General features: G+C 46.0%; 1 protein-coding gene across 1 annotated transcript in view; it reads left to right on the top strand.

Moving 5' to 3' along the window:
• The first annotated feature begins 335 nt into the window (after positions 1-335).
• TIAM1 (TIAM Rac1 associated GEF 1) overlaps positions 336-24955 on the top strand; it is a 141329-nt gene continuing 116709 nt past the window's right edge. Inside the window, 3 exon segments of the mRNA XM_035017585.1 lie at positions 336-984; positions 11296-12269; positions 24425-24872. Of these exon segments, the coding sequence (XP_034873476.1) occupies positions 11307-12269; positions 24425-24872 (1411 nt within the window). The 5' untranslated portion in view covers positions 336-984; positions 11296-11306.

Raw genomic sequence — 24955 nt, 5'->3', positions numbered from 1 at the left:
CTTGCTGGAACCCCCCAGCAATGGGTCGTGGCAGTGGGTAGCCCCACAGAAGACGAGTGTGGGGAGGAGGGTGATAAGATGCAGCCCCCCTGCAAGGAACCCCCAGACTCTCTTCCTTTCTTCCTTAGTATTTGCAGTTTCATCTCAGAAGGCAAGCTTTTTATTTTTTTCCCCTTAAAAAAAAATATCATTCATACTTCTTGTTCCTGGAGCTGTCCTTGTCTGTTTATCCTCTGTGTTAAGTAACAGTTTAGATATTTCACTGAATTCTTTTCTGTACGTATTCTTCACAAGTTGCCTCCTCTGAATCTGATGTTTGGCCAGCTGAAAACTTGTATGCGATGAGTTCTGTGTATTTGGTGTTTTGTTTTACCGCCTTTTAACGTTTTCTTCAACTTCTGTCGTAAATGTAGCTCTGCTTTGGTAGTAACCGAGACTCTCTTATTTCCTTTTATTGATTATCTCTGTTCGTTGAGACCTTTTAAAGATGAAGAGGGAGCCATGGAAATCATTCCATAGTAACCGGTTTCTGTTAGCCATTGTTGTTCTCCCTAGAAATAGGGGGAAATGATAACTTAGTCTGTAGGACTGGTTCGTACTGTAAATGTAGACATGCTTGCACGTATTTATGTATCTGATTATGCCTGCGCTTTATACCTGTAGCTAAAGGTTGCACTGTTTGATTTGGGGTTTGGCGTCACACACAAAATGGATGTTGGAGAATCGAGGAGAATGGACTCCATGGAAAAGGCCCATTTTCTGTGTTCTGGCTGACCACTTCCTTTCTCTTTTCTGTCCTCTGCAGGTTTTTGGCACATCCTCCGAGACTCAGATGAGACCATGATGGCCTCCCCGAGGGGCAGGTGCTGATACCTCTCCCGAGTCCCTGCCACTATTCATCCTGACGCCATTCCCAATCTCAGTATCTAAATGCCACAGTGCTCTTCGGGCAAATTGGGTTGGGAACCACTGTTGCCTTGTAAGGTAGGTTTGTATGTGTAGTTTTGAGCCCGTATACATCTGCATGAATTAATGGAAATGCTTCCAAAGTGGTGGGACAGACACATTTTAGTGTAATTGGAATTGCTGGGTTGCATGTAGCTCGTGGGAAAAAGAGTTTGGAACCATTTCTTTGGATTAGGGTTACACCCATCTAAGAATTCAAAAGCATTAGCATTAAAATTTAGAAAAGAAAAGAAAAAGCCGGTACCTATGAGATCTATTCTCCCCCTGTGAATTGCCCTCAGGGTCTTTGAAATTTATCCCTGAGCTTCACCATCTTTATATTGGATTATGTTTGAAAAAGACAAAGCTAGCTGCAAAATCTTAACTTCAAAACAATGATATATTTTGTTTCTGGTTTGGATAATCTTTAAAAAGCAAAATAAATACAGTCAAAATAATAATCTTTCTAAATCAAAGATCATCTTTTATTTGTTGCAAAACTTTCCTGTTTAGTCTCTTGTGTTAGGGGTATTTGCGTGTGACTTGGCAAAACACTTTTCATGGGTTTGTAAAGATTGAGCAAAAACTTTGAGAACTTTGTCTCAGTTTAATCTTAGCTCCCCCCCTACCCCCTACCCCACCCCTGTCTTCAAGCTCAGCCTTCAGTAGAGAAAAAACAGGCTTGAAACCAAGACCTCCCACTAGAAGCTAATTTTAAATTTGCAATCTGTTGTCTTGTGATTTTCGCTTCAAATTTAACTTTGAAATAAATACATTTCATCCTTTCTCCTGCAGATTTGGAGGTCTGTTTTCAAGTCATAGAAGGGTGATCATTATGTTTATTTTAATAGGTTTTTAAATACCTCAGGGGAGTGAAAAATTACATTATTAATAATTAAAATTTATGTGCATCATTAAATGCCTTATGCTTGGATTTCACAGTGTCCTTACCGATGACTGAGAAACCTTGCTTTGGTAGTTCACTTTTGACTTGAATGTGATATGAATTGGGTCAGCTTGGGCCCCCTAATGAGCTCTAATGTTTTATATATTTGAAGAGCCCTTGTTATAAGGGGTTCTGCATGAGGAGTACTCCCATTGAGGAGAGCTGTGTGAAGACATTAGTATATTTAGGTAACCAAGACAGGGATGGGTAAGGCATGGTCCCTGCCCCTGGGCCGTTATAATAAGGCGGGAAGGGGGTCCATACAAAGCAAGACAAGTGTGTCAGTGTGCAAATAACCATGCAGCCGACGCCATGTGAAGAGGTCAAGCGAAGTGCTGTTGGAATGTAGAGCAATCATGATTAAATCCAAGCTAGATAGTATTTTCTTTACCTTAGGTAATTTTTCCCAGCCATCTGTTTTGAGTTTGGGTTTGGAGTCGTTTGTTGTAGCTGTCAGCCGAGTGCCCACATCCTCACTCTCTTCAATTATCAAAAAAACCCAGCGACTTAGAACATGTTAACATATTTTATTTATTTTTCTTTCCTTAAAATGAATTACAGGTTTAGTGCAGAAACTTTAGAAAATACCAAAAAAAGGTATAAGTTTTGAAAAATCAAAATTACCCACAATCACTCTATCCAGAATAGTTGCTTTTAAAATTATTCCACAGGTCTAGCGTGTGTGTGTGTGTGTGTGTGTGTGTGAGAGAGAGAGAGAGAGAAAGTGAACATATTATTAATATTCCTAAAGAAAATTTTAACCTGCTCAAAACTATTTTCTTGGATGTGCATCTCAAATGTTTTTACTTCCGAGAATAAGAAGAGTTTTGCTCCGGTGACGTTTGACCCTACAGTAGAATGATCTTTTTTGATTATCTACTTCTGAATATATTTGAATTATCTACTTCTATATATTTGAAGAGCCCTTGTTATAAGGGGGTCTGCATGAGGAGTACTCCCATTGAGGAGAGCTGTGTGAAGACATTAGTATATTTAGGTAACCAAGACAGGGATGGGTAAGGCATGGTCCCTGCCCCTGGGCCGTTATAATAAGGCGGGAAGGGGGTTTTTACTTCCGAGAATAAGAAGAGTTTTGCTCCAGTGACGTTTGACCCTACAGTAGAATGATTATCTACTTCTGAACAGGGCAAGCCTTGGCAGGGTGACCCACAAGGCTGGGCTTGGATCACAAAGAATGGAAAGGCTGGGGAAAGGGTGGATCTCTCTGCTGTCTGTTTGGGGGACTGCTCCAACTGCTGGTCTCATCTAGGGAATTCGACTTCCTGGACCATAAACATATAGGCTCCTTAGTTCTCAAGCATTAGCATTAAAATTTAGAAAAGAAAAGAAATGATGAGGTTATTTCCAGTTTCCTTTGTATCTTCTTTCTCTCACTCTTTTCCCTCTGAACAATCTGAAGTTATAAGAGTATTTTTCTTTGTTCCTCTCTGCCCAGAGACCTTGGACATGGGGTGGTTTTCTATTTTTTTTTTTTAATTTTATTTATTTCTTTGACAGAGACACAGAGAGAGAGGGAACACAAGCAGGGGGAGTGGGAGAGGGAGAAGCAGGCCTCCCGCAGAGTGGGGAGCCCGATGTGGGGCTCGATCCCAGGACCCTGGGATCATGACCTGAGCCGCTGAAGGCAGACGCTTAACGACTGAGCCACCCAGGCGCCCCATGGGGTGGTTTTCTATTAACTGGAATGTTTTCTCATGTAATACGAAGAAAACGTAACATCAGTGTGATTAGAAACACAGCTTGCATGATTTATCTTGGATCATACAGGTTTTGCCTTTCTTTTTTATTTGTGTTCTGTTTCTCTACTCCTGTATAATTGATGTTCATAATGATTTTGTGTGGACATTGCAAGCAGTTAAGCTTTTCATTTATTTCAAGAGTGCTTACCTTTACTCAGGGAGCATAGTTATAGTAGCTGCTTTATTTTATTTTATTTTTTGGAGAGGAGGAAGTTCCTAAAGAAAAACATTTTACTTTTTTTTTTTTTGAGAGAGAGAGAGAGAGCTCGCATGTGTGAGAGGCAGGGAGGGGGCAGAGGGAGAGAAGAGAAGAGAGAGAAAATCTTAAGCAGGCTCCATGCCCAGTGCGGAGCTGGACATGGGGTCTCTCTCATGACCCTGAGATCATGACCTGAGCCAAAATCAAGAGTCAGATGCTTAACCAACTGAGCCACCCAGGCACCCAAGAAAAAAATTTTAGTATTGAAGAATTTTTTTTTTCCCATTTCATTGATGAATTTGGGTGCACTTTGCATACATTTCCTAGCATGAGTCCCAGAACACATTGGCCTGCAGTTTCAACCATGTAATAGCTGCTTTAAAAGTCTTTGTGTGCTATTCCAACATCTGGGTCACTTTAGGATTGACATCTATGGATTGTCTTTTCTCTGGAGAAGTGATTAGAATTTCTGTGTTCTTTGGAATACACTGTGGACATATTAAGTATCATATTGGGAGACTCGAGGTCCTGTTAAAATCATCTGGAAAGTGATGGTTTTTCTTTTTTGCTGTTTTAGCAGGTGGTCAACCTGCTAAGTCCAGATCACAAGTTGGGTTTCCCTTTTGGTGGATTATGACTCCAATGTCAGTTCTATCTCTCAGTCTTGGCTGGGCATCTTTGGATTTGTCCCACACATGGGCCACCTGGTTGGCAGTCTGGGAGGTGGGCTGTGGTTTTATATAATAATTCAGTTCCCAAAGCCTCTGCTGTCTTGCTTGGGGTCAGTCTGAGGCATGTGCATCTGAGGGGGGTGAGCCTGGGACTTGTGTGGATTTATACACAGCATTGGTGGATTTGCTTCTCTACCGCTCTTTGCTCTGAGATTCCCCTCACTCTTTGGGTGGCCGGGACCACTCTTCTTGGTTCTTTGGCCAGAACAACAAGGTGTGTCGTAGGAGTTTTCTCTTGCCTGTATCAGAGGTGTACTGGGAGGTCAGAGGTGTACTTTCACGGAAGACTGGGAGACAAAACCAGGAAACCCACTCTTGGATGAGTGGCTTCTTTAGGTTTTTGACTTCCCCACACAGCATGCTTGTGCTTACACTTTGGAATCTTCGGGTAGTTGCTTTTTCCTCTGGTCCCAAGTTTTTTAGTTTTTTATCAGTCAGAGGAAGGTCAGTCCTAGTGCCTAATTCCATCTTGGCTGGCACCAGATGTTGGCAATTCAGTTTTGTTTACTACTTTATTTAGACAGAAGCACCATCCCTAGTTAATCAGCTCTACCTCTCTGTTTAACCTCCCTTTGGACCATTGGTCTGTGCTTACTTTGTATTTCCTGATAAGAGATGCTAGATGATGCTCAATGCATGCTTATTTTTTTTTTTAAAGATTTATTTATGTATTAGAGAGAGAGAGAATGGGGTAAAGGCCAGAGGGAGGGGGGAAGAGAGGATCTCCAACAGACTCCCCTCAGAGCAGGGAGCCTGATGTGGGGCTCAATCCCATGACCCTGAGATCATGACCTGAGCTGAAATCAAGAGTTGGATGCTCAACCGACTGAGCCACCCATGTGCCCCAATGCATGCTTATTTTTTATTGCCTTATTTGTTGAGACTATATTAGAATGTTTTAGATGGCTTTCAGCTGTAAAAACAGATTTAAAATGTTTCATTTAGAAGAACTCTCACTTTTTTTTTTTTTTTGAGAGAGAAAGAGAGAACGCGCGCACGTACATGAGTAGAGGGGGGGCAGAGGGAGGGAGAGAGGGAGAGAGAATCTTAAGTAGGCTCCATGCCCAGCGAGGAGCCCAATGTGGGCCTCGGTCTCACCACTCTGAGATCATGACCTGATTCAAAATCAAGAGTTGGACACTGAACTGACTGAGCCATCCAGGCACCTCCAAAGAACTCTCACTTTTAAACAAAAATTTCATTTAACCAGAATATTTCAGTTATTTAAGGTTTTGTTTTTTAAATTTTGAAATAATTACAGATTCACAAGACCTTGTATAGAGGAAGTATGTGGCCTTCACCTAGTTTCCCCTAATGGTTGCCTCTTAAATAATTATAGTAAATGATCAGAGCCAGGAATTTGACATTTTCTTTATATGTATAAAAACATTTTTTGTATATGTATAGTTCAAAGTTTTAGCAGGCTAATACATCAAAAAAAAGCTGATCATGAGAAATAACCACTTCCCTGATGAGTGTATGAACCTAATAACTCTTCTTATTGATAAAGTTCCTTAAGATACCTTTTCACTTGCTCACTATGTATTTAACTTGGTGGATTTAAAGGAATGTACTAGGATGACCTGAAAAGTTTAACTGATCACGTTAAGAGAAAGATCATGATGTTGGAAAAAGTGTCCTTGAGCTCTGGCCCTGAGAATCTCGATTTTCTGACCCGGTCCCACTGTCCGATGACCCCCTGCCCAACATGCCACCGTGTCTCCCTTGCCTCCATTTTGTCTGCGTCCTCTGAGGCTGAGCACATCTGCATTCTCCACCTAGACAATGGGGAGGGGTACCCTCTCACCTCTGAACTTTTTCCTGAACTTCTGCAGGGACAGCTCCCAAAAGAGGAGGCAGGGAAGAACTGAGGGCAAGAATTGAGTGAAATGAGGCAGGAGCAAGGCCTTCATTCTTTGGCCAGGTAATTGGGGGTGGGGAGAACAGTGGAGCAGGGTCGAATGGTCTGGGATGAGGGACCTGCACAGGTCTTCAGGTGGAAGAGAGCCAGAGTGACGGGCACGTTGAAGACTGCTGTGTCCTCGAGGCATCTGATGGAAGGGGCTAGCATAGTTAAGTCTGACATGTGTTTTCTCTAGTCCACATTGTGGTATTGTTCCCTAATTTGCATCGTGGTCCCATTCTCATCTCCATCTTATTGCGGTTGTATGAGTTTCTGCATTCTAGATTGAAGTTTATTTTGTCATTCACTCATTCGGTATTTTTCCACTGAGCACCTTTTACCTTTCAGGCAGTGTTCTAGGCACTGAGGATATAGCAGTAAACAAGACAAGCAAAACTTTCAGCCCTCCTGAAGCTTAGGTTCTGGTGGGGAAGGATAGAGAATAAAAAATTTAAGTAAGTGAAATGTATTGTCTGTTACAGTTGTGATAAAGGCTAAGGAGGAAAAGAAAAACAAGAGGGGTAAGGATTGAGCTCTGTGGGAGGGGCTGTCATTTTGGAGAGGTCAAGAAAGGTCACCCTGAGGGGCGCCTGGGTGGCTCAGTTGGTTAAGCCACTGCCTTCGGCTCAGGTCATGATCCTGGAGTCCCGGGATCGAGTCCCGCATCAGGCTCCCTGCTCGGCGGGGAGTCTGCTTCTCCCTCTGACCCTCCCCCTTCTCATGCTCTCTCTCTCTATCTCATTCTCTCTCTCAAATAAATAAATAAAATCTTTAAAAAAAAAAAAAAGAAAGGTCACCCTGAGAAGGCAATATTTGAGTCAAAATCAGAACAAACTGGAATGTCAGCGAGGCAGTGAAGGAGGGTTGCCGGCAGAAAGAAGAGCATGGGCAAAGGCCCTGGGGCAAGCTCGGGTAGCCAGAACTTAGACCTTTGAAAAGAAAGTATGAGCAGCCAGACTTGAGGTCTAAATACTGAGGGTTGTTCTTGTGATAAAATCTTGCCCAATACTTCCTGCCTAATCCCCCTCCTGCTAAGTGCTCCCTGAAAACACAAGTTATTTGGAACCATTAACATGCTACATAAGGAAGTGAGAGTTTTAATGAGTTTAAAACTGGTGACGGTTTCCAGCTAGAGATTGAGTGCTCACTCGTATTCTGATGCTCTTCTTCTTAATTTCTGTCCTGGTTTTTGCATTTCAGTCTGACCTTAATCTCTCTTCTCTCATCTCTCGATAGTGTGATGATTGTGTTGGTGAGGTACTACTGATCACTCACCTTTTGTTTTTGTTCCTAAAATGCATGACTGTTGACTGACTCCTTGCCTGGAGTAGAACGCTTCCAGCCTCCGTAGAGGCTACCGAGGAATTGAAAGCCTCTTTCTTTCTTTTTTTTTTAAAGATTTTATTTATTTTATTTGAGAGAGAGAGAATGAGAGACAGAGAGCACGAGAGGGAAGAGGGTCAGAGGGAGAAGCAGACCCCCTGCTGAGCAGGGAGCCCGATGTGGGACTCGATCCGGGGACTCCAGGATCATGACCTGAGCCGAAGGCAGTTGCTTAACCAACTGAGCCACCCAGGCGCCCCTGAAAGCCGCTTTCTACCCAGAAGTTGCTTCCTGACTCACAGGAACAGAGTGGGTGCAGGTGTAAATTACGAACTGGGTTTTTTTTTTTTTGTTTGCAATAAAAATCAATGATGGGGTTAAACAGAATAGGGAGGTATTCAGATGATGGAAGTAGCTGACATTTTACCTTCATACAGGAAAAGGATTAGAACTTCCAATTCACCAACGTTCTGGGGGTTGCCTGTGGGGCAGAAGTTGCCCCGGAAAGGGGAGATGGTGTCTCTCGCATGCCTCAAGCAATTTTAATTTTTCATGTTTCTGTTATTTCTCAGTCCCCCCACCATTGCCAGATGGGCCCTTGTGATTCTCACCGACCTTTCAGGAAAAGCTTTCAAATTAAGGGGTATTTCAGCAGGTCCCTAGAAACTGATCTTTCTTAACTTGCTTCAGACTTCCTGCCGACTCTGCTTAGGTCATCCCCTGAGAATTTCTCTTGGTAGGATTTAGGAGATTTGGCACTCATCTCTAAATTCTAGTTCTGAAGATAAAAATGGCTCCTTTCCTACCTTGGCCGGCTGAAAAGAATTCTGCTACTAAAAATGCTATTAATGTAACAGGCCCATCAGAGTGATGCATTGGGTGCTGTAAGTCTTGAAGGTTGGGGCCATTTCCTTTAGGAAACCTCTCCTGAGGCTTTTAACTTAATTGCTTTTCTGTTGGCAGAAACAAGCCTCACCAAAAATGTGTTGTTGGGAATATGCCTGTCAATTTATATTTGCAAACTTTTGATACATAGGCTAAGAGGAGGGTCCTCCTCGTGGGCGTGAGGGCACAGTTTTGCTTTTACACGCGGTTTCTTCCACCATCATTCTTTCCTTCTTTTAAACTTAAGCCTGTGTGATTCTTAATGTGGAACTATGGTTAACACTTGTTCTAAGCTTTTTATTATTTCTTGGCAAAACGTATAGATACAGAGACACATCCAGGTATCTTATGTGTACTTAAAAAGATCAAGAGCTCTAAGGAATTGGCCATGGCCTTTAGTTACTGAAATGCTTATTTATTGGGGTGACTGAGTGGCACTGTTGGTTAAGCATTGAACTCTTGGTTTTGGCTCAGGTCGTGATCCCTGGGTCATGAGATCGAGCCCCTGTTGGGCTCTCTCTCTCTCTCCCCCTCTGCCCCTCCCACTCATGTGTGTGCTCTCTTTTTCTAAAATAAATAAATACATCTTTAAAAAAATAGAAATGCTTATTTTACTTTCAAAACGTAGCACACGATATTCTTCAGAATATAGATCACATAAATGGTTGTGTATGGACAGTTGATGTTTTTCTTTTCCCTCTAGTGAGTTGAGGTTTTTTTTTTTTTTTTTTTTTTCTTTGCTTCTTAAAGATGCCAGCCAGAGAGGCATGAGCTTATTAACTGCTTTGAAATATACTTGCTGCCAGGAAAAAGGAGATTCTCCTTCTTGGAAAGTTCCCTCTGAGAATCATATGATGTGTGACCCAGTACGGAATATTCCAGTATGGGAATAGCTTACCGTCTGATGCCTGTATGAGTTACCTCCAAACTCACTGGAACATGAAATGGAGGTTTTTTTTCCCTTCCTATTGCCACCGATTTTGTTTCAGCAAAGTTGTGCTCATCAGAGTTGATGGTGTGTTTTAGACTGAATAGTGAGATAATAGAATGATTCTGGATCAATGTGAAGGTGTATCAGAGTCCAGGGCATTTCAAATTCTGTCGTGGTCATAGTCAATTCATTCTGTTTCCCCCTTGGTGCCTTTCACAGTTTCATTGTCTACCTTCCCTGGCCACAATACCAGTTTCTTGAGAGTAGGGAATGTCTCTTTTGTTCACTGTTGTATCTCTGGCTTCTAGAACATGGTAGGTGCTCAGTATGGATTTTCTGAATGGGTGACTATGTAGGTGGTTGGAAGCATCACCTCAGGAATGTGCCCAGCTACTATATTTTCCCTCTTTTCCTTTCTGGCCACTTTTTTTTTTTTTTAAAAGATTTTATTCATTTATTTGACAGAGAGAGAGAGAGAACAAGTAGGCAGAGAGGCAGGCAGAGGGAGAGGGAGAAGCAGGCTTCCCGCTGAGCAGGGAGCCCGATGCGGGGCTCGATCCCAGGACCCCGGGATCATGACCTGAGCTGAAGGCAGCGGCTTAACCGACTGAGCCACCCAGGTGCTCCCCTTTCTGGCCACTTTTATGCGTGTATCTTAAGTGCATACAATTGGAATGGTATAGAGAAAGAACAGAGGAAGGAGAAGAGGCTAAGAGAGTCACAGTTGCTGAGCTTTGAAAGTCTTTCTCTTCATTGTGGGTAACAGTCACCAGGTCAGGGAGAGAGACTGGAAAATGTGAAGGAAGGACTTGAATTAACCTGGGTAGCCCCAAAAGGCTGAACCACACTTAGTGGTTTCATAATGTGAATTTCTGTTTGCAGGGCACTCTGTACCAGATTAATGTTCCCAGTTTGGATTTGCTCCCAGAAATAAACCCATTAGTCTGGTGCTAAGCAGAGAGCGGGGTTTCTGTTTTGTTTTGCCCATCTCCGTCTCCCCTCCTCCCACTTCACGCCCCCTCCGAAACACCAAAAGTTAAGGTTTTCAAATGCTGTGGAATGTAACTGAATTTCAGGTAAAAGCCCGTTTTCTTTTTGACTTGGATGAACTAGGAAGAGTTGATCGGACTTAACCTCTTGAGTGCTTCCAGTTTTAATTGATTTTGAAATATGGATGGAGTCCGAATCAAACAGAAACATTGGGAGGGAGGGAAGGAGGCTATCAAATGTGCCTCTAAGTTTTGTGACGCTTTTTGAAATCCATATTATTTCCAACAGAAAGTCCGTTTGTGCTTTCAGGGTTTTCAGTGTGCGGAGAGGAACAGAGTTTTGTTAAGTATAGAGTTTAGGAAGGAACCACAAGGGTTAGCCCTATGAAAGCAGCACGGCAGTGGGCCCCATGGGCAGCTACCCTCTGGGCCGAGACAAGTTTAATTCTCTACTCACCTTGCTTGGGTTCTTATTTCACATCTCGGGAGGGCCGGTCTCAGGGGATGATGTTAGTTCTCACCTGCCAGCCTGTAAGAGCCCAAGCACCTGCCAGGTGGGCAAAGGGTGGTACCCTGACACGTGCCAAGCCCTCTGCCCACCCTGCACCCTGAGCTCTTTCTGTTAAACTACCCATTGGTGACTCACTTATCCCCTCCTCTCCCCCACCTCCCCCATGCTGCAGACCATAAAACCATGGGAAACGCAGAAAGTCAAAATGTAGAGCATGAGTTTTATGGAGAAAAGCATGCCAGCCTGGGGCGCAAGCACACGTCACGCTCACTGCGCCTGTCGCACAAGGCACGGCGGACGAGGCACACGTCCTCGGGGAAGGTGATCCACAGGAACTCCGAAGTGAGCACGCGATCCAGCAGCACGCCCAGCATCCCCCAGTCCCTGGCCGAAAATGGCCTGGAGCCCTTCTCCCAAGAGGGCACCCTAGAGGACTTCGGCAGCCCCATTTGGGTGGACCGAGTGGATATGGGCCTGAGACCTGTGTCGTACACCGATTCTTCTGTCCCTCCCAGCGTCGACAGCAGCATCGTCCTCACAGCCGCGTCTGTGCGAAGCATGCCAGACTCGGAGGAGAGCCGGCTTTACGGGGATGACGCTACATATTTGGCTGACGGCGGCAGGGGGCAGCCTCCCTATACATCCAATGGGCCCACTTTCATGGAGACGGCGAGCTTTAAGAAGAAACGCTCCAAATCTGCAGACATCTGGCGGGAGGACAGCCTGGAATTCTCACTCTCCGATCTGAGCCAAGAACATTTAACAAGCAACGAAGAGATCTTGGGTTCCACCGAAGAGAAAGACTGCGAGGAGGCTCGGGGGATGGAACCCCGGGTGAGCCCCCGGCAGCTCAGCACCTGTCAGCGTGCCAATTCCCTGGGTGACTTGTACGCTCAGAAAAACTCTGGGGTGACGGCAAACGGGGGACCCAGGAGCAAATTTGCAGGCTACTGTCGGAATCTGGTGTCTGATATTCCTGATCTTGCAAACCATAAGATGCCACCAGCTGCTGCCGAAGAGTCTCTTCCGTACAGTAATTATAACACACTTCCCTGTAGGAAATCTCACTGTCTTTCCGAAGGGGCCGCCAACCCACAAATTAGCCATAGCAACAGCATGCAAGGCAGAAGAGCAAAAACAACTCAGGTAAAGTGATCGAAATCTGTTTCAATGTTTCGGAAATGGTGCATGACTGGAAGTGCATGATTTTGCCCCTACAAGATTCCCATCTTCTAGTCGGTCTTACCCCGTGTGCCTGGCGGCTTCTGCAGCTGGTGCTGCTTCCCCGAGGATTTGCCTCGGCTCTGCTTCGCCCCTCTTCCAGTTCGGTGGCTAGGGGTGGGATTAAGGAAAGAGTGTGTGTGTGTGTGTGTGTGTGTGTGTGTTGGGGGGGTGATGTGGTAGGAGTGAGAATAAAGCTGAGAAGTTCATACTAGGGAATTACTGCTTCTCCAACTCAGCTCTTGGAGAGCATCTCGCTTACGCTCAGCCTACTTCCTCTCCCCGGACAGATGGGCAGGGTGGGTTGTGGACTCCTGGAGTATCTTTCCAGTGCCGCAGGTGGGAAGAGAGGTTAGTCGGAAGCTCCTTTGAGGAGGCATCTTTGATTCAGGGCGGGCTCTGGCCATTGGTCAGCTTCTCTCGGAGGTTGGCAGGCTTCCTGCCTTACCAGGAGCCATTTCAATTTCCTGTTCCTTGCGATGCTGGCCAGCCCTGTCTCTGGAGGGGGTGTAGCGGAAGGAATAACATGGGCGGGTTCCAGTTCCTACTTTGCAGCCAACTCGTTGTCTGACCTTGGGCAAACCCTGACTTCTAGTTGCTCCTCTGAAAAAATGGGAGTAAAAAGGCTCAACTTGCTTGCTCCGGGGTCTAGGGCAGGAGAGAGTGGGTGTGAATGCATTTTTCAAGGGGGATTTTTTGCAAGTGCGTTGCTAATGGAAAAGAGGACTCATCACCTTCATTGGTAATGATACTCCCAGGAGCCTAAGAGCCTGTTATGCACTCCTGCATGCCTTCGTCCTTTTCTGGTCCTGCTGTTCCCTGTTGCCGAGTTCTGGGCGTCCTGGCTTGTGTTGAGGATGGGTTCATGGTTTGCAACACATTGCTTCAGATCAGAAGTCCAGATCAAGCCCATTTGCCTTGAAAGGCATGTTAGCCGCCAGGGTGACCAGCTAACAGCGCGGTGGTCAGTGGGAAAGCGGCAGGTACCCTCGGGCCTGACCGGGCCGGGGGGGATGGGGATGGTGCGGCTCCAGTACAAGCCAAACAGGCATTTCGAGGTTAAGTTCTCTCAGAAAGCGGGTCTAAATATAATGGGCAGATGGTGGGAAACCCAAGCAGGGGGCAAAGAAAATTGGCATTAGACTGTCCATGTTTTTGCTGGAGAGCAGAGTTTTAAAATTGCCCAAATCTCAGGTTTCTAATTTTGTGTTGGAATTTTAAATTCTCATGTACAAGTCATCAGGGGAGAGTGTTTTTTGTTTCTTCTACTACTACTCTAGATTTCTGTATTAGAATAATGAAAACTTTCTGTGTGTTCCTCCTAGTTTATATGGGTTAAAGGGAACCGTGTTTGACCTCTCCCCTCCTTTTCTTTCCAAAATTATGTTTAACTGCGATAAAAATACACATGACATTTACCGTCTTGACCATTCCGAAGTGTGTAGTTCCATAGCCTTAAGTTCATCCACACTGTTGTGCACCCATCACCACCGTCCATCCCCAGAACTCTTTCCATCTTGAAAAACTGAAACTCGGTCCCTATTAATCAACAACCTCTCACCCCCCTGCCCCCAGCCCTACCCCCGCCCCGCCCCTGGCAATCCCCATTCTGTTTTCTGTCTCCATGAATTTGACTACTCTAGGGACCTCCCATAAGGGGAATCAAGTAGTATTTGTCTTCTTTTGACTGGCTTATTTCCCTTAGCATAATTTCCTCAAGGTTCATCCATGTTGTAGCCAGGATTTCCTTCTTTTTTAAGGCTGAATAATATTCCAGTGCATGTGTATGCTGCAGTTTTCTTTTACCAGTTCATCTGTTGGAGGGCAGGTTTTGCTGATGGTGTCCAAGCCAGGCATCATGCATGGCTCCTACCCTTTCTCACCTGGGTGACTTTGGGCAAAAAACTGTTGGATGGGAATAATAAATAAGGCCTTTCGAGAAAATGGAATGAAGTAACACAGTGCCTGGTCCTTTGGAAGCAGCCGGTAGGGGAGAGAGAATTCGTTAGTCATTGCCATGTTCCTTATTAGTGGCGGTATAGGAGTTGAGGACCCGGGGTGGTTTGGTGTTTCTATCAAAGTCTTGTATCTTAGAAACAGAGTTGTTAAAAAGGTTGACTCTGCGTCTGAGGAGGTGAGCGCGAAGGTGCATCTAGATGCACACCTGAATTTTTTTACCCCTTTTCTGGGGCGAGATTTACTGATGGGAATGACAGAATAACCCCGCTGTGGTCCTTTCGCCCACCCTGGGGGGGGGGGGGGGCTACTCCTCACTGTCAGCTTGGTAAGTGGAGAGACGGGTGAGATAGGTGACCTGTCCTGTAATCTGAAAGGGGCTAAAGGCTCTGTCTTGAAGGCATGGCCAGAATGGCGTTGCAGGGCTGATACGAACAGGGGGGCTCCTGGCCTTCAGGATTCAGAGACGGGTGCATTGATATAGATGGTGGAGAAAGGAACATCACCTGTGACTGTCCCTCTTACCTGGAACAATGCCACGTAGGACATTTTTTTTTTTTTTAAGAGGGAGTGGGGGGCGGGGCAGAGGGAGAGAGAGAATCTTAAACGGACTCCACGCTGAGCACGGAGCCCGACCCGGGGCTCGATCCCATGACCCTGGGATCGTGACCTGAGCCGAAATCAAGAGTCGGACGCTTCACTGACTGCGCCACCCAGGTGCCCCATGTTAGCACATATTCTGTGAGATCTAAGAGGGGTACCTGGCTGTATTCTGGCTCCCCAGCTCCTTGCCCCCCTCCCCCTGCTGGGGGACAGCTGGACCTCTGCTTCAGCCCACCCCCCACTGATGGGGGTTAGAGTCATGGCTGACTCCACCCAGAAGAGAGGGGCAGAGCAGTTTTCTCCTGCAGAGCCAGTGCCACTGCGAGCTCTCACGTGTCATTGTTACACGAAATTTCCGTCTTTGGCTTGCCGCCTTCTAAAATTGTTAATATATGGAAGTGAGATCATCTAAATGTGGTGTCTCAGAAAGTCACTGCCTAGGCAGCTTAATGTAATGCAGAGCACAACGGACTCAGAATCCGAAGTCCATTTACATCCTGGCCAGCTCCTCACTGACCGGTGACCTTGGGCAAGTCACTCCGTCTTGCGTGCCCCGCAGGCTCCTTCTCTGTCCAGGGCGAGGGACGCCAGCCTCTGACAGGGCCTGTAGGGGGACCAGGCGGGCACCCTGCATGGAAGCCTTTTGCGGAGTCTATAAAATGAACGGAAGAATTATTTTCGTATTGACTTTATATGTTGAGTGAGGATCTTTAATGACTTGAAACAAACCCCAGAATTATGCACAACACTATCCATCCACCCACGCTTCCCAGTCTAAGTTTGGCGTGTTCATCCAACGCGATTTCTTGAGAACCCACTATGTTCCAAACAGTGTATTTTAAGAGACAGTGGGTGTGGAAGCTTCCTTGAAAAGAATTCTTTTTTTGTTCTTTTTTTGTTGTTGTTGTGGTAAAAGTTTCTGACCCAGGGGATCTCTTCAGCGAGCTTGGATCAGAGATGTTAAAGTTCCCTCATCTGTCCTGGTGACGCAGTTGAATCTATAACTGTCAGCAATTTTACTCCCCAGAAAAAGAGTTCTGGCAGACATGTGGCCCCCAGAGCATGGCCTCTGAGCCTGGGATAAAATACGTTTTATCTGAAGCAATGTGAATAACTTCATTTGATTTGAAAATGACCGAAAAAGAGTTTTTGACCGTTTTTCCTGTTTTTGTATTTGTTCAGTAGTTGGACATGTTACCAAAACACAAGGCACTGGAGTTCACATGTAGGTTTTAAAAAGTGACACATAGTACATGTCTGCCACACAGTGAGGGCTGAGGAATTATTTAACTCGATATGTGTCCATAAAAATTTGTGTTGAGAGTCAGTTTGGTATTCACTTGTTGGGAGGGTTTACCCATACCACTTAAAGCAGAGTTTACTTGCATTGATTTCTGTAGAAAGATGGAGTAGATCGCCCCTTGATTTAGTGGATGCATTATTGGTCTTTTGGACTGAACTTTACTGTCTCAATAGTCCCATGGTTAACAGACAGAGCTGGGGCAGCCTGCTGTCATGTAAAGACATTCTGAAACGCAGCAGAGCCGAGCTTGTCAGTCTGAGCCCTGTTTTCTGTTGCTTACGTAACCTGGATGGATCTCGGTGCCTCTTTAATGAGGCTACTGTGAGTCCCACACGGGAGTGAGTACGAAGCTCCTGGCACACTGTCTTGCCCATAGTAGAAGCTCAGTCAGTAATGGTTATTAGTTGTGATGGGACTAGTTTGGCTTCCTAGTTTAGAGCTCAGCCCTCCTGTATCTCAGACTTCCAGTGGGTGAGGTGGAAAGAGAAAACCGCCAACTGATGGAGCGTCCTGTAGCCAGGTTCTGTGTTTTAAAGGGAAGCTTTGGCTTGGGGCCCTTGTGCAGGACTTGTGAGGAGAGCTTCATTCATCCACTTAGGAGATGAGAGAATGGGAGCAGCTCTTAGCAGGAATAAGTCAAGGAACCACAGCCTTGAGACAGCGAGGGGCCCCTGCTCAGAGCCCCTTGTGGGGATGTGACACTGTTGATGGGTTTGTGTGTTTGTGCAATTTCTGATCACTTCCGTGTTCCCAGAAATCCTTGACACCGTAGCGTGTGGAGTCGGAACGACATAAGGCAGAGCTGTCCATCAGAGCTTCTGGCCTCTGTGGGCCACCAACACATTCCTGTCAGCCTGATTTCCAGCTCACAGGTCACCTCTCTGTCCAGTCCCCCTCACTTTGAGTGTCTCTAAAGAGATGAGGCGACAAGGTGTCACAACTGGATTAAAATCCAGGTCTCCTGACTCAATGACCAGGGTCATTCTTCGGAAGCCCACACCCCCACACTGTGCTGCCTCCTCATTCCCAGAGTCCAACTCATGTGCCCTCAGATCTGAAGATCAAAATCGTCAGTTCTGGTACAGAAGCAAAAAAAGGGTGATTGGCTGAAAAGAACGTAGGAATGTCCACTACCGTAACCTGAGACAGTGGTTCCTGAGAGAGGTGTCCACGGCAGCTTTAGAAGAAAGCCTTGCTTTCTTGTTTGGAAAAGCAAGTCATAGAGTCCACGATTTCAGCAACGAGGGGGTGCAGCATTGTCAGAAGAGGATCTTGAGTTCCTAGCAAAATTGTGTTGGTTTTTTAAAATTTTGTTTTGTTTTACACTTAGCTTAAATGGCTCAGGAATAAGTATGTTCCCTGAGCTGAAAACTGACATCAGCATCCAAGAGATTCTTAAACCTTTGGTCACAGACTCCTTTGAGAATTGAATGAAAAATTTGGGCGCTTTTCTTAGATAAACACATGGACCACCCTTCTGCATTCAATTTCAGGGGCTCCGTGGGTTCCCCAAAGTCCATCTAGAAGCTTTTGGTTAATAACCTCAGGTTAATTCTTCATGAAACAACATATTTTCACCTAAATTTTTTTTTTTAATCCCTCTCTTCCTTCCCTTCTAAACTTCAGACTGTTTGATGCTTCTTTTTTGCTTTCCCCTTGATCTTCCTTTTTCTGGTATCTAAGTTAAGCAATGAGATAATTGTTTTTGAAAGCAAGCCCATCCATTTTCAGCAGGAGTATCTGCCTCTTTGCCAGGATCTTCTTTTGGGGAGTGGGAAGGTGAGTAGGTAGTTGAGGGGTGGTTCTGTTGGTAGTTTCAGACCCCTTTATACTTGTAAAAAGTACAGCGGGCTCCCAAAGGGCTTCTGTTTATGTGGGTTATCGCTATAAATATTTATCACACTAGAAATTGAAACAGGAAAACAAAAAAGCATTTGTTGATTCATTTTAAAATAGCACCAATAAACCCTTATATGTTCATACAAATAACTGTTTATTTAAATTTTTTTATTTTCTAAAATTTAAAGAATTAGTGAGGAGAGAGGTGTTATTTTATATTTTGCAAATCTCTACGATTTCTGGCACATAGGAGACCCTAGAGTCTCCTATCTGCTTCTGTAGTCACTCTAGTTATATGCTGTTTTGGTTGGACTCTAGGGGGAAAATGTGGCCTCACCCAGGTCGTGGGAAAAGGGAGGGCCTTAGGGCCCCCCTGAAATTATCTAAGGATTCCTGGTCCACACTTTAAGAGCTGCCCATTTATGCTCATACAGGCTGGCAAAGTTTAGGCCTTTGAAATTCACATTTTTAGTTTAGTGCTTGAAGAGGGGAACATCTGTGTGCCTTGATGAAAATGCTGGTTTCCTAGCATCACTGAGGAGGAAGAAGGGCTGGCATTGGGAACTTAGAGCCCTTCTAGCCAGCCTGCTCTGAAGCCCTAAGAGGGCCTCCATGAAGCCAAGGCAGAATTTAGGTTATGATGCTGTTTTGTGAATGTGAAGTTTAAATCCTTAAAAGAGAATTTCATTGGCTCGCACCAGCCTTCGTCGGCCTGTTTTCCCCAGTTTCCTCAGCAGCAACCTTCCATGTTAGTGACGCTAGTGAGTGGGGTCAGGCAGTGCCTTCTCTCCTTGGGCCGAGATGAAAATAAGGCTGAAGGTGGAAATGACAGTAATCATAGTTAATGCTTTTGAGTGGGTACTATGTGCTGGGCACAGTTCTAGAAGCCTTTGTTGGGCTAACTCAATTTCACAGCATCTTAGGGAGTGTTTTAAAGTTGATAACTGTTGTTATCCCCATTTTACAGGTTGGGAAACTGAGGCACAGAGTGGTTTAGAGTAACTTCCCTAAGATCGGTATTGACCATACTGAGATTACCAAGGGAGAGTATACTAAGAGTATATCAAGTATACCAAGGAGAGAACATTGGGAGCCAAAGACAGTATTCATGTGTGTGCATGTGTGTGGGAGGGGGTACTTAACAATTTTGGGGATAAGAAGATGATAAACCAGGGGAGGAGTAATTTAGAATTTAACAAGGCAAAATTGTTCTAATGCAGAGCTTCTGCAGGTCGAAATTTCCTCAACCCACTGAAAGTCAGTGAACTCTCTCTATTAAGCTTCTCTATATAGGTATATGAAAGCAAAGCTGGATTCATCAGGGAAATTGAACAAAGTAACCAACGAAATAGTTTCTAATTGCATTCGACTTACAACTACAAATGGCCGATTGATCTTTCTGTCCTTGAACTGTCCCGGGGCCCTTGGCCTGTGTGGCTCATTACCTTTTCAAAACTGTGTTCACCTATCATTAACACAGAAAACCTGTCCCTCAGAGTATTTGTAAGTTGCCCAGCAAAGCATCTGGAGTCCTGCCACAATGTATCGTTAGCCCCCATTCATGCCCCCGGACCGTTCAGTTTGCCAAGGCAGTGAGAACGGGCTTCACATTTGCCGCCTGCCTCCTCCGTTTTAGCACCGGAGCTCATGTGAGCATTTGTGGTCCTGCTCTGATGACTCATCACTCTTGTCTAGCAGCTGAGGCATGCTTTGGGCGACAGCTGGCCACTTGAGCATCCAGGAGGAAAGTGCGTACTTTCCTGCTGGGAATCTGCCAATGCCATGGAAACTGGTGAGTGCTCTAAAAATCTGGCTTGGGAGGATGTGCCCGGAGAGACCAGGCTTTAAGAGCCTCTCTATCCCATGAATGTTGTGTATAATCGGAAGCCTCTTCAGGGAAGTGTTTCTAACATGGAGAGTGTCTTTTGAGTAATTTCCAGGAAATCTCTAACTGGGTCATGCATCATGTTGGGAGACACTTCTCTGTGTAGCTAGGGTCTTACATTTCCCTTGATCTCCTCTGACTTTTGAATTAGAACTCAGTATGTGATTAAATACTAGGACCTGTCAGGTGCTAAGATACCTCGCTCAGTATGAAGGAACATACTTTGCATTTGCCACAGACACTACTGAGGCTCCCGTGAGAGGCTTCCCTGGGGTTGGTTTTTGGATTCCTTGCTGCTGGGAAGAGTGGGGGAGGTTCTCCGGGGCTTCTGAGCATGGGGAGAATCCGTTTGCCCAGGTGCCAAGTGTCCTCGAGAGAGCGGTGGGGAAGAGGCAGAGCCCCCTGGAACGATGACCACCAGGAATGTTCTCGTGGCAGTGGTGGCCTTTCTTCTGAGCTGCTGGGAGGTGCATTGCAGTGATAGGCATCCTGACATCTGCGAGTGATGGGCGTTTGGGATGCAGCCTTAGAGGGATGGATGCCTGCTCTTTTCATGGTGTGAACCCAGTGAGCACAGGGTGACGTATGGGAAATGTGGAATTGCTATGCTGTACGCTTGAAACTAACGGAACACTGTGTGTTAGGTAACTGGCATGAAAATAAAAACAAAAAACAAAGTGTGAACCCAGAGCCTCTGTGTCAGAGTATCTGGCTTTGGTTTGTACTAGAGATCCTGAGACCCTGTAAATCTGCATTTCTTGTGTGGCGCTTAGGCATTTGGGTAAATGGTTCTACAGATGATTCTTTCCCACACTAACGTTGGAGGTGGCGGGTGCATGCGAGCCTCTCGTTGACCGTTCCGGTGTTGAATAGCGCCTCTGGTTAGGTAGTCCTCATTTCCCATGATGCCAGAGCCCAGGGCCTCTGGGTATTTGGGACGTCGCAAGCTTCATGACCAAATTGGGGCTGGGGCTGGGCAACGCACATGTTTCCCAACAGGCTGGGTGACATATCAGTGGGGGACGTCTAGCACTGAGCCTGCTTAGCCACCTGTGGAGACAAGGTGGAGTTGGCTTAGATAATAGATCCAGAGCATTCCCCAGCGGTTACACGGGTTGTGTGCTTCATGGGTATGGAAGCTCAGCTAGGGCCAGCAGGCCTCTTACCCAGAGTAATCAGGTCTTTGCTCAAGTCAGTGGCCATCCCAGAGTTGAGCACTCAGAGCCTGGGCCATGGCAAGATTATAGCAGCACGAGCAGATGTTGAGGTCTGGCAGAGAGGTGAGTGTCTACCAAGGCCTTAACTCTTAGTTTCTATAGAGGCCCCAGGGTATTCTGTAGAGGGGTAAATGGTTTGTGGGAAAGTCAGAGGCTGTTAAGACACATGCTCTTGAGGGTTTGGCCAGTCTCGTCTCTGTGTGTTTCCTTCCTCTCTCATCTCCTCCTTCCCTTTATCTCCACTTTGAGATTTGAGCTCTTTGCCTGGCAAGTCAAGGCAGATAGATAGTCCCCTAGCTTTTGCTGGGAAAACCTAGAAAGGGCCTTGTTGACAAAAAAGGGTAAGGCATGGGGTAGACAGAACCTGGCCAGGTGCTCCTTGCAACTGAGCAGTGGGGCTGCCATATAATAGTTGGAAAGGTGGATTCCGACTCCCAGTCGGCCACCAGCCAGGCTTGTGACTTTCTGAGCCCCAGTGTCCTCAGCCATTAATCAAGGGGATGGCTTTGCAAGGTTCCCTCCTATTCTAGAGCTCTGGGAATTACAAGATGCCTTGAGTCCATTCTTTCCCTTGTTCTGAGGTCTTTCTCTTATGGACCAGGGAGGTTACTGGCATAGCTTCTCTCTCCCTGTCTTAAACGGAGACACTTCTCACCTCTTTGCATTTTAGAGGGGAACTTGTAACTGATGCCTTCATTTCTTCCAGGGAAAGACTGAGACACATGAAAATGAATCCAGATGTTTAGGAAATTCACACACTCTTCATCTCCCTCGACTCACGGTTGTCTTGAATCATCATTTGGGGCAAAGTTACTTATTGTCTTATTGACTTGATCAATGTCCCTGCCGGGAGAAATGGGAGTTCTTAACCATGTTTTCCTGTCTGTATAGAGAATTTTTACCCACTGGATCTGGGTCCTTCATGACCCCGGTGGGACGGCAGATGGCAGAGCGATGGGATGAGAGTTATGGGGCTGTGCCCCCGAGCTGCACCCACAGTTTCTTTAAGCCCCTCGAAATCCCAGGGGTCTGAACTCCATCGGAAATGCGGTTGGTCCTCTGAAGCTCTCTTAACTACTTCCTGCTGCTGTCTTCCCTCCTTGCTTTTTCTTTTCTTTCTTTTTTTAAGAACAGTTTTAGATAATAGGGAGGGCTCCCAGTTAACCTTGAACACCTGGCTGAGGTAGTATTGGCCAGCTCCATCTACTGTGAAATTACTCATTTTCCTCCCTTTGCATACTGTTCTCTTTGTTGTTGGTTTTTTTGTTTGTTTGTTTTGAAGGTGCACAATGTAATGATTTAATATATGTATACATTGTGAGGTGATTACCACAATCAAGTTAATTAACACATCCATCACCTCACATAATTACCTTTTTTTGTGTGTATGGTGAAAACACTTAAGATCTACTCCCTTAGCAAATTTCAAATATACAATGCAGTATTAATTATATCCACAATGCTGCACATTAGATTCCTAGAACTTATTAGCTTCTTTTTTAAGATTTTATTTATTTATTTGAGAGAGAGAGAGCATGAGTGGGGGGAGAGGGAGAAGCAGACTCCTCGCTGAGCAGGGAGCCTGATGCAGGGCTCGATCCCAGGACCCTGGGATCATGACCGAAGCCAAAGGCAGACCCTTAACTGACTGAGCTACCCAGGTGCCCCTAGAACTTATTAACTTTATAACTGAAAGTTGGTACCCTTTGACCACCATCTCGCCATTTCCCACCCCCCACCCCCCCAGCCCGACAACCACTGTCCCACTCTCTGTTCTGTGAATTCAACATTTTTGGATTCTACATATAAGTGAATCATGCAGCATTTGTCTTTCTGTGTCGCCTCTTGCTTGTCACATCTGTCTATGCCCATCTTTTAGTTGTTCACTTAGTATCTCTTCATGACGAAGGTGAAGTGAAGTTTGAGGCCCTCACTTTGAATTGACCAAGTGAGATGCTTAGAGATACGGGCACAGCACCTGTCTGGGCCTTGTGCAGGACGGTGTCAGTTTGTGGCTTGGTTCATTCTGCCCCATTGCCTCTCAGCAAATATTTGAGCCCAAAGCACTCATTTTTATGCCAACCCAGAATAGTCTGTTTTTACATTTTCGTACCATAATTGGATGCTTGTATGACTGAAGGCTCAAAAAGTGGTTAAATCCCCAAACTGTGTATTACTTTGTCATCTCCTATGTCAGACCCATGTTCCTGTTCTCTTCCATTGAGAAAAATCAGTCTAATTTCTTATCCATAAGACTGTTAAGCTGGCCTATCCAATATTGCTGTCATTATCCCTCCTTGATTACTACCATTATTTAATTATTATTTATGGATATGCCTGTAGCACTTTAGAGCAATTAAGCTTCTGATTTAAGAACAGACATGTGTTCCGGAAATGTTCAACTTGAGAGTAGGGACAGTGCTTTGTAACTTCCAAATGTTTTTAAACTGGGAATTGATACCCCCGCATGGTGGCAGTTGCCCTAAGCTGTCACTTGGCCCAGGGGCAGTGAGTAACTTGCTTCAGGCTCCTAGCATCCCGGCTTTGAAAGGGCAAGGTAATTGGAGAGTCTGCCTTGGAGCTGTGGGCCCCACAGACTTATTTAGCTCAATGCAGAGTGAGAGGCTGCTTGTTTTCAAGAAGTGAAGCTGATTACAGTATGAGGACTCTTGCCTATTTGTGGGACCTGGGTCCTTGCTGGGTGAGTGGGTGAGGCGGTGCGCTAGTTATCATGTTAGTGGCCACATTATAAAACAGACTCTTAACCAGGCTATTTATTTATTTATTTATAAGAAAGGGTATTAGCTGCAAAGACCTTGTTATCCATTTTAACCCCCTACCCCTGCAACAGCTAATCAGCCTGCAGAATTTCACGGCGTTTTGGGCAGGCTGATGAGGAAAAGGGTGTTGAGCTCTCTCAGCATGGCCGTGGGAGAATCTATAGCTGATTTGCCAGTTAGTTAATTATCTAAGTCCGATAAATGATAAGCTCTTGGAAGTGTTCCTTGTTTTTTAATATATATTTCTTGAACGTTCCAGGTTGTTGGCATTCATGCCAGGGCGGCTTCATGGTTTTACCCAAGCCACTGTGCGGGCAAGTTGGGTTTGTGTGGGCAAGTTGGGTTTGTGTGGGTCCAGGAGTTGAGGAGGAATTGGTCTGGGACAGGTCAGGAGCAGCAGTGCCCTGTGGGTCCCCTGCAGCTCTGCCGGCTACACAGTCCCTGGCTTACTTTTCTGCGTGATGCCTGTCCTCCTTTTCTCCCTTTCTGCTCCCAAGGATGTTAATGCCGGCGAGGGCAGTGAGTTTGCAGACAGTGGGATCGAAGGGGCCGCCACCGACACGGACCTCCTGTCCAGACGGTCCAATGCCACCAACTCCAGCTACTCGCCCCCCACTGGCCGCGCCTTCGTGGGCAGCGACAGCGGCAGCAGCTCCACTGGGGATGCGGCCCGCCAGGGAGTGTACGAGAATTTCCGGCGGGAGCTGGAGATGAGCACCACCAACAGCGAGAGCCTGGAGGAGGCGGGCTCGGGGCATAGCGATGAGCAGAGCAGCGGCACCCTGAGCTCCCCGGGCCAGTCAGACATCCTGCTCACGGCTGCGCAGGGCACAGTGCGCAAGGCCGGGGCTCTGGCCGTCAAGAACTTCCTGGTGCACAAGAAGAACAAGAAGGTGGAGTCGGCCACCCGGCGGAAGTGGAAGCACTACTGGGTGTCCTTGAAAGGTAAGGGGAGGGAGCGCCCCTCGCCCTGTGCGTGATGCGCCATGGTGCACCTTGCGCGCCATGGTGCACCTTGCGCGCCATGG

The sequence above is a fragment of the Mirounga leonina genome, unplaced genomic scaffold (assembly GCF_011800145.1).
Source record: "Mirounga leonina isolate KUSES-001 unplaced genomic scaffold, KU_Mleo_1.0 Mir_172, whole genome shotgun sequence".
NCBI classification, from domain to species: Eukaryota; Metazoa; Chordata; class Mammalia; order Carnivora; family Phocidae; genus Mirounga; species Mirounga leonina.
The sequence above is the reverse complement of the archived record's forward strand: the minus strand, read 5'-3'. Positions and strand labels throughout refer to the sequence as shown.